Source organism: Argopecten irradians, chromosome 3, assembly GCF_041381155.1.
Source record: "Argopecten irradians isolate NY chromosome 3, Ai_NY, whole genome shotgun sequence".
NCBI lineage: Eukaryota > Metazoa > Mollusca > Bivalvia > Pectinida > Pectinidae > Argopecten > Argopecten irradians.
In genome coordinates this window covers 7088818-7098848 of record NC_091136.1, presented here as the reverse complement: position 1 = coordinate 7098848, position 10031 = coordinate 7088818, and the positions used below count along the sequence as shown (strand labels likewise).

At 34.8% G+C, this 10031-nt stretch overlaps 1 protein-coding gene across 1 annotated transcript; it reads left to right on the top strand.

Annotated features, from left to right (window-relative positions):
- The first annotated feature begins 223 nt into the window (after nucleotides 1-223).
- Nucleotides 224-9395, top strand: LOC138317435 (heme peroxidase 2-like). Its single transcript, XM_069259104.1, has 12 exons — nucleotides 224-346; nucleotides 862-1220; nucleotides 1782-1905; nucleotides 2363-2583; nucleotides 3268-3441; nucleotides 4235-4277; nucleotides 4522-4628; nucleotides 6010-6105; nucleotides 6466-6552; nucleotides 6820-7516; nucleotides 7786-8055; nucleotides 8398-9395. Exons 1-12 carry the CDS (start codon nucleotides 324-326, stop codon nucleotides 8804-8806), a joined length of 2610 nt encoding a protein of 869 aa, XP_069115205.1. The 5' UTR covers nucleotides 224-323; the 3' UTR covers nucleotides 8807-9395.
- Nucleotides 9396-10031: the final 636 nt, after the last annotated feature.

Below are 10031 nucleotides of genomic sequence, written 5' to 3'. Positions count from 1 at the left end.
TCCACATATCTAAACAAATATGCATATTGTTTTTTTAGAGAACAAAGATGCAGATTGGCTATATAGCACGCACAGAAAAGATTTAATTTTTTGATGTTTTTTTTTTCTCTGATATACATTTTAATTTCAAATTGCGTGGAATGCAAATCACAGACACACAACTTTAAACAATATGTCTATTGTGTTTACATGTGTATCCAAATATCCAAATATAATTTTCTGGGAATTACCAAATTATAAACAAAACACGTGACGTCACTTATATTATATATAAGGTGCTGTGATCCGAACGAAGTTAGTTTTGTCTACTGCTGTTAGACATCATGCTTCAAATGATTCTGTTAAGGTAAGTGTCTGTAAAATGTGGTTGGTATTTCTGGATGATTTTATATGTTTTGTATTTGCAAACAAACTCATATTAATATTTGCCATTACATGTTAAATCAATAAGATTATGTTTTAGGATCAAATTAATTTTCTTTCTAATGTGAGGTTTACTTCAATGCAATAAATGCCTAGATTTTAGTAATGAATAGTATATTCAGATGAAATTAAAACAATGTCATGTTGTTTTCTCTTGTATTGATTTTTGTTCTTAGTTCAATGTTTATCAGTGTTTACTTCAGTAAATAATTACAGAACAATTGCATCAGGCAGACTTTGAAAGAAATGTGAGAATGTTATGGGGATCATGAATCACTTGAAGAAACCGTTAATAAACATTTTAATCAATAGTTGTACATTTCAATAGACAAACATTCAAAGTTACAATGCATATCGATAGTAATTATTTATTGATCTTTGTGACTTGATAATAACCATTTAACGTTGGATAATTATAAACTTTTTTTTTAATTACAGAATGTTACACATCTCCATAGCTCTCCTGCTGATGACCTCGTCAGCGTATGCCGCATTAGCAGGACTGAACACAGAATCCTTTCTTACTGGGACGATCGAACTGCCATCTGCAGCCAAGGTGGCAACACAGTTCAAATCTGTGGCAGCGAAAAGTTCCCCGGCTATTCCAGATATTCTGCCAAGAATCCAAGGTGTTCAGGCAAATTTACCGCTTGCCCGAGAAGCATTTCCTAGCATCAAGAAGATGTTACCAAGCGTCCAAGGTGTCGCTACAAGTCTCTCAGCAGCTGTCCAGTCATCCGTCAGCGAGGCAATCAGCAAACTTGCGACACAAAACATCGCCGAAAATAAACTTGGAGGTAATAATTGTATGCCATCTGCATTCAATAATTGCTGCCAACGATCTGTATTGTATTTCACTGCTGTTTCATTTAGTACTTATCTCACGCTTCGAATAAAACTTTTTTTTTTCAAATTTGAGTTATGAGACTATGAACTTCGATTTTAACAAAATTGCATTTCAACAATAAATTTAGATATGGATAACATACAATGCCTATATCAGTTATCTTCTAGATAACAAAATGTATATATTTACAAATAAAATGAAAAGTATTTCTATATTAAGATACATAAGTATAAGTTAGTTTCATTATATAGACACTGAATAAAAAAATATATATACAGTGTATATTATAAGACCATGAAAAATCAGAATACTTTTCGATGAAATATGTTCTACTTATCTTCTTTATGCAAAGTACGATAAGCAAATTATCATTGAAATTTTCAGGAAGCGCGAAAAATAGTTTTACAAAACAGCAATCCGATGTTATGGATACTTAAACAAGGTTCATTACAAAACATAGTTGTATTTATAAAAAAAATAACTTTATATCTTGCTTTTCATTTATTTACAGCGTTTGATAAAGTGGACGGTCCAACAGGAGGTTTTGGTCCACATTTGAAGACCGACTCTATGGCGATTGAACTTGCTAATTTTGCTGACTTAATGGTGGAAACGGCCAGGGATACAGCAGCCAGGTAAGACTGATATCACACAGACATTGGTTTTAGGATTTAGTATTAGCGAACCTTGTTGTATCTGACATAGCATTTGCTTCTGTCTCGGGTTTTTTGCAATAAATCGGACAAAGTATAAAACATAAGTGGTTTCTAGAAACTTAATAAATCTTTTGAGTTGAAAATATGTATAATTTATAGAGCTGCTAAACATCAATACGATGAATAGCCATAAATTGAAATGGGAAAACAAAACTTTGCTGGTCAGTACGTACCTGGCAAATGCCCTGAGTGGGATTCGAATACGTATTCTAGACGTGAAGGGTTGGGGTCTATATTTTCAACACCTTGACCACGAGCCAGAGCGGCCTTTTATAGCATATGTTGTGATTGACCCAACGCTGTAGGTTATTAAAATTATTGCAGGTTTAGTCCAATGAATACAAATGCCATATGTGTCATGTTACTCTGTTTTCAGAATGAATGTCCAGAGCGCACCGCAAATCCGACAAGTACTCAGTAAAGTTGGGACAAACTTTCTCGTCCCAGCCAAGCGCAGATGTCCTTTCTCAACCCCTAGATGTGATTCAAACTCACAATACAGAATGATTGACGGGTCATGTAATAACTTGAATAATCCACTGTGGGGTAGGGCTTTCACGTCATTTGAACGATTTCTCCCACCGGCATATGATGATGGTAAGGTTTCCTTCAAAATATTGATTCGTTGACCAAATATGTTATCCTTACAAGACTCTATTGAGTGTTTAAAACCCTGACTAATTCATTAAATCATATTTTTATTCTGGTTAGTTTTTTGCGATATTTTTTTTAAGTATTACGTACAAGTTATAGGGAAATATGTTTTCGATTTTTTAACTTGAATTAGATCTATCAGTCATCAACTACTGTGGAGACTGTTAAGTGTTATGGAAATACGAAACACATATATATACGATGTATATATGTTTTATAAACACTACGGCTGTTCAAACCATATATACGTATCATCAACGACAAAATACTCAGACCAGGAAGAGTTCTTTCCCTTTACTTATTATATTACATACTATTATCATTCACTCTCTCTTTCAAAAAAAAAAAATCAGATTAAACCTGAAATCGAATAGTAGTCTGTATTTATCACATTCCAATAACAAAGGGGTGTAAAGGATGGGCGAAGACGGTATAGACACATGTGTAGTCCAAATATTTGTTAATATATATTGACTTTATATATATTCTAATAAATTGATTCTTTATTTAATATATCTTATAACCAAAATGATAATACTTTTTAGTATCAGGTTAGTATTGTTATTTTGTATAATAAATATGGCTTTATATTTTATATTAATACTGATATTTGATTTTCATTGATAGGAGTAGGTTCGCCTAGAACCAAGGGGCTGTTCCAGAACCCACTTCCCTCCGCACGTAATATAAGTGTTCAAGTTCATACCAATTTAGGCCCACGGGCCAGAACGCTAAGTCACCTCTCAATGGAATTTGGACAATTCGTCAGTCATGACATACAGAGAAATGCTCTGGCTAAAGGTAAGTCTGCTCTGTTGCATACCTATTCCGTCTTTGCATATTACAGAGTTAGCTCCCTTGCGAGTATGTATCGATTGTAACGTCATTATTTTGTGAGCGCAATTCACATCGTTTTCTCCTAAAAGTATGACGTTGCGCTCCCAAACACATACGTCACAATCAATACCTACCCGCAAGGACAGATAACTTTGTATTATGAAAATACAGAATACACCTATGAATGTATACTTCCATTTAAAACAAAGAAAAAGAGATTAAACGCTGCTTTGAAAAATACTACTGTGTCATCGTTGTTCTAAGACAACTGTTAAAGATGCTCCACCGCTGACATATAGTTTTTTCACTAGCAAAAACAGGAGCAGACGATTTAGTATTTTTCTTCAGTTACAAAAGTTACTTACTTTACATCATTACCACCATTGAAAAGTTTGAGCTTCTAATTTTTTCGAGTTAAAATATGAAAAATAATTAATTGCATCCCGAAAAAATTCCGTGGCACTATATCCTACATGGAATTAAGTACTGATTGCTCATGCACCAACGCCAAAAATTATTTTGTATTATTTTTTGTGTTAATTAGACATATATATACACGATTAAACACCAATTATTGTTCAAATGATGAAAATTATTTATGCTCTGTAGGCGGAGGAGCAACTGTTAAATATATTGATATTATAAAAAAAGACAAAACCTAGTGTTGAACGTAAAAAGATAAACGTCATGTATTGTGTATCATGTTTTCTATAGTTCTTCTGCTTTGCTATAGGAATTTATTTTTTCTTTGTCTTAGGGTATGCTGGTAGAAACATAGATTGCTGTCGATTCCCAACTAGGTAAGTAAATTCATTTCATATTTAATAATTCACAATTGACTGTATTCGTCGTTAAAAAGGTAAAGCACCTTTAAGATGCTATTAATCAAGCTATGGCTTAAACATTGCCCGCACAATTTTAAAATAAATTTAGATGAATAGTTAAAAGCAATACAATTGAAAGACATGTAACTATGCTGAGCATTCATGGTTTGATAGAGTTTGATGGGCTATAAAAAAACCACACTTACATTTATATTTACAGGAGAAATTGCTTCCCAATCCCTGTGGCTGCCAACGATGAATTCTTTGATAGACGTTGCTTAAATTTCGTACGAGCACTTCCGGCACCAACCATTGATTGTCGACTAGGTATGCATAAGCCAATATGAGGTTGATGTGTTTGGTTTCGATTTATTTTAAAAGGTGTAGATTTACCCGGTATTGTTGTTTTGTAGTTAAATATCTTTTCTGAATAAGATGCTTATTACCACGTTCGACATTGTCGGTATAACTATCGAGTTGGTAGGACTTTTTTGACAAATCCAATAATTGATTGACAATATCGAAATATCGAGACATACGGAGTTACTCTCCTCAAAAGGAAATATCTTTGAGTGGTTTTAAAGGTTTATTAACTTTAATTCAACAAGATATTATCATATATTTACATTTTCACTGCAGTCCAGCGATATAACCTTACCAAAGGCAGTTGACAGTCGTTTAAGGAATTATTTTTATTTTTTGTTGTTAACTGGTGTGTAAACTGCATTTTTTGTACATATATTTTAAATGACGCTCGTCAGCGCGTCGTTTTGAAATTTATGTACAAAAAATGCAGTTTACACACCAGCAAACAACAAAAAATTAAAAATAATTTCTTATATTTACATTTCGACCGACCATTTCATTTAAATTTAGTGTTCATGTGAAATAAACCTTCGTTTTTTCAACGTTAAACGATTGATGGAATAGCTGAGTAAATGATGGAATCGCGAAAGAGCTGGCTCCAATTTGGCGGGAACATGTGTCAAGTTCCGGGAGTAAATAAGATATAGTTCCACAATAACTTTATCGTTTTTAATCCATTTATTCCATATGTTTTCATGGGTTTTTATTAACACAATGCTTCCCATTGCATTCAAACTGATGTTGATATCGAACCCTTGTAATGGCATATATTTTAGCCTAACCGGATACGCATTCACATAAGGGCGTAAGTCAGTGTTTTGGTTTGTGGTCTTGCGCAGCAGCCCTCTGCGTTTACGCAAGTGTAAACGTTTGCCCGGTTAGTAAGGTTACATAGGAAAGTGAAAACGAAAATGTAAATATATAGACAATAAACATCAAACGCTTATTATCACGTCATTATCATTGTGACAATTGTCGTGCCAGCGATCACGGATGACGGCTGTTCAAATTGCTGTTCTATCCATGACGATAACAAATGACTCTTCATTATAGATGCAAAATTCCTTGGGATTTCATCATAAAATTGTAACCAAATGTAAATAAAAGCATTGAACGACTTTCAAATGGCATTCATAGCCAAAATGAATGCCAGTTAAACAGAGGCAAATTCAACATGAAGCGTTAGCGCGTTTCATGGAATTTGCTTCTGTCCAGTTTGCATTCATAATGGCTATATAATGCCAAATGAAAGACGTTCAATGCTTAAATATCTATTTTAATACAACAATGGTATAAAAGCATTATTAGACATGACGGATAGTTTTTAATGATTTACTAACAGGTGTTCGACAGCAACTTAACCAGGTTACTCACTTCTTGGACGCATCTGCCATATATGGCTCTGACCAAAGAACGCTGGACCTTCTCCGGGACGGAAGTAAGTAAACACGTTTACTTATCACAAGATCCGTACGCGCATATGATTATATGATATATATATAGATCCTCATATGGATAAAGTAATGCAATCATGCATGCAATGTATTGTAATCATTGCATCATTTTATTGCAGAAATATGTGAAATGTTTTTCCGTTACCTAGAATTATAATTCGTCCGTAACAATTATTTCATTCGTATATCAAACATATAACAAGTAACGCATGGCAGATATGTCAATTTGAACTAAGGGAATGTGAGTTGATTGACTTAATTTGTGGATAAAATCTTTGAATAATGTGATTGCTATTAATAAAAAAAAATCAATGTATTTTATGCAAATGTTTTTTTATCTACAGTCTTCCTAAAATCACAAGGAAACAACGACATGTTACCACTGAACAATGGAGCTGTATGTTCTTCCCCAAATAAATGTGTTCTTGCAGGTAACTTATATGAACCAACGCTATCTCGCTAAAATGGTATTCAAAACAAAACCATGTTCGCTATCTGCTAGTTTTTAGTCCTTTTCGGGACTGTTCTGCTTAATATGTTCATTCAAATTCACTTTTTGGTCACGATTTAGGACTTTATTGCTTGTCTTTTCTTCCGATACTCTGAGTTTCGTTTTATTGAAGTAAAAATAGTATTAATCGATCTGTGCTTACACATTTAAGTTTCCAGAATTAACGAAGTAGGTTTTCCATTTGAAGGTGATGTTCGCGTGAACCAACAACCTGCATTGGTTTCTCTGCACACTGTTTGGATGAGACACCATAACAACATAGCTGGGGTGATCAAGGGTGCCAATCCAGCGATGAATGATGAAACGGTCTTCCAGGAAACGAAGAAGATCGTCACAGCCCAGCTGCAGCACATCACATACAAGGAATGGCTTCAGGAGATTCTGGGAGATAACATTATGAACCAGTTTGATCTGAAGCCACGAGCAGCGGGACAATATTACACTGGTTACAACAACGCGGTTAAACCAATGATCAGAAATGCCTTTTCCGCTGCCGCTTTCAGATTCGGACACAGTCTGATAGGCGACGACATCAAGGAAAAGAAGTCCTCAGGCACTGTACTGCATCATCAACTACATACTACCTTCCTCAAACCCGAACTCGCCTACAATGGAGGCGTGAACTCCATCATGACAGGATTGTACACATCGCCTTCACATAAAACTGATAGACATCTCACACATGAAGTAACTAGACGTCTGTTTCAGACTCAGGGTAAAAATGGACAAGATCTGGCAGCAACAAATATCCAAAGGGGGCGTGACCATGGGTTATTTGATTATAATACTTGGAGAGTTGCATGTAATTTAGGTCTGGCTCAGGACTTCAATGGATTGAATCTGCATTCTGACACCGTGAAGAACCTTCTCAGGAGAGTTTATGAGTAAGTTTTATGTACATATACTCTGTTGAACTGTTGTAAACTCCGAGAACTCAAACGCAAATGTTACGTCATGCCAATCCTCCACCAAAAGTTTGATGATATTCTAAAATACCCACTTCAGCGTCAATCACTATCAAAATATTACTCGTATTAAGTCCTTTTTATCACAAAAACAAAATAAGAATCAAATTGTAAAGCGGTATGTTTTTATACTATACAGTACACATATTTCTTGTAAAATGAAGACATTATATACCATTGTTTTTCAGTACTGTGTTCGATATCGACCTGTTTACTGGAGGTGTGTCTGAAGATATCATCCCTGGAAGCAATATAGGAACAACGTTTGCATGTCTAATTGGAATACAGTTCCAAGCGCTCAAGAAAGGCGACAGATTTTTCTACGAAAGCAACACGAACGTAAAATTCCCCATCGAGATATTAGATGAAATTAGAAAAACTTCCATGGCCAGGATCTTGTGTGATACAACGGGCGTAACATCGATTCCGCAGAATGTATTTAGAAAGGAGTCTTCGAAGTAAGTCCAAAAATGACATTTCAATCTTAGTATTCATCCACAGCTTGATGTACTGATTGGTAATCGCAGACAGAAATAGAAATAATGATAGGGATAGTTAAAAAAGACGATTATTGTGTGTGTGTTTGTTATTAACTAAGAATACTTGATCACGACAACTAAGTTCAGGTATATGTGTATAGCGACTCGAATACATCTAAGGTAATTACAGTAAGGGAATGATACATTTAATACAGCACTCGTAAATTGTCAGATAGTTTTGTTTAACTTGCATGAACATATCAAAAATAATATTTTAACCAGCGTGAAATAGTATAACATCATTTTTTACATTGTTTGCAGCAATCCGGCTGTAGCTTGTGCCTCTCTCCCCAAACCGAATTTCTGTGTCCCCGTTAATGGTCAGTGGAGCGCCTGGTCACCGTGGTCAGTAAGTCAAGGGTGTGTACCGGTCAAACGAAGAACCCGAAAATGTAACAATCCTGTTCCGAACTCCTGTGGCCAGGATTGTTCCGGATCTCAAAAAGAAGTACAGGTAGGGGGTGGAACAGGCGGAGGAATATTTGATCTAACGGGAAATAACTGTGTTGGAGGGCCGAGACCTATTGGATCTATTGGACCCATTGGACCTATAGGACCAATTGGACCCATTGGACCCATTGGACCCATTGGACCGATTCCATTCCCAAACCCTAGATTCCCTCTACAACATGTTCCAGAAATCCCACGACTTCCCCATCCTCTGAAGTAAAGATATCGCAATTTGCATTTACATGTATGTAGTTACTGGTCAATAAGATACCATTCATCGATCGGAGATATGTATGATGTAAATGATTGTGTTAGGTTTTATCATGGTGAACTTTCTTTTTTGTTGGAATTAGTAGTTTGTCTTTTATATCATTATGACGAAACGTATTTTCTTGTTTCTGGTGCTATGATAAACGCCAAGGTTATATAATGCACTTACAGGAAAAGTATTACCCTGGTAAAGTTAGTGCAATATGTTCTAGTTATGTGATAAACCATGATGCCTTATTTTAATGGTCTTTGAGTTTTGCTTTTTATGCTTCATTTAGATTGGGGAAACTGCAATATTACGTTTTCAAATGTTGCTTCGGAGGTACAGAAATACCAGATAGTATTGTATAAGAGTCATGTTTGTTCAAATGTATTACTTGTCGTTGTCTTGTCTGTGCTATCTCATTAACATTTTATACTACTGTTAAATTATTAATTTTTTGTGTACGCCTGTGTGTTATTATTATAGCAAGCCTTATATATATTTTTTGACATATTTTTCTTTCTTAATATCTAATAAATGAATTGTTAATTCATGACTTAGTTTTTGTATTAATCAATCTTTTTATATCTGATATACCTGAACAAATCCCGATAGTGATTTTTGTGAGAGATAGCAAGCTATAAAAGGTAGAACACTTGCATCGGTATCTTATCGTTTCCCTCTCAAAAGAACAAAAGTGCTCAAGAACTGAATAGTTTGTGATTTGTCTAAAAATTTGAAATTAGGGAGAATAAAAACATATCTAAGTAATTTAAACGCTTTTAACGCTATAGAGGTCATGACAAATGTCAATCATCTAAGACAAATATTACATATTCTTTATTAAAAACGATATATAGGTCATGCATCAAATATTCAGAGAGAAAGTGAGATACACTTTTAAACTCAGTTGCTGGTGTATGTCTTTATGTAATTTATGCAGTAAACCGACCATTTATACGCAACCTTCAATGCACACAACACCTATACCTCGAGTACGACAGTCAAATAAGATACTCGCACGTGCCAGGGGCGAATGATAACTACTGTAACAAACTACACACACAAAATGGTGAAGCACGCGATGAATATGTGTGATATTGGATAATAAAATAAAACGCTAAGTGATTTTCAACAGCAGTTTTCACGACAATAATAATTACAAAGCGTTTACGATCCTTGAGACTGACAA

What these genes read in the sequence shown, in the direction of transcription:
- LOC138317435 (XM_069259104.1), top strand. Translation starts at nt 324, where the DNA reads ATGCTTCAAATGATTCTGTTAAG. An exon ending in CTTCAAATGATTCTGTTAAG is followed by an intron (nt 347 to 861) that starts GTAAGTGTCTGT and finishes TTTTAATTACAG; the next exon opens with AATGTTACACATCTCCATAG. An exon ending in TTTAGAAAGGAGTCTTCGAA is followed by an intron (nt 8,056 to 8,397) that starts GTAAGTCCAAAA and finishes CATTGTTTGCAG; the next exon opens with CAATCCGGCTGTAGCTTGTG.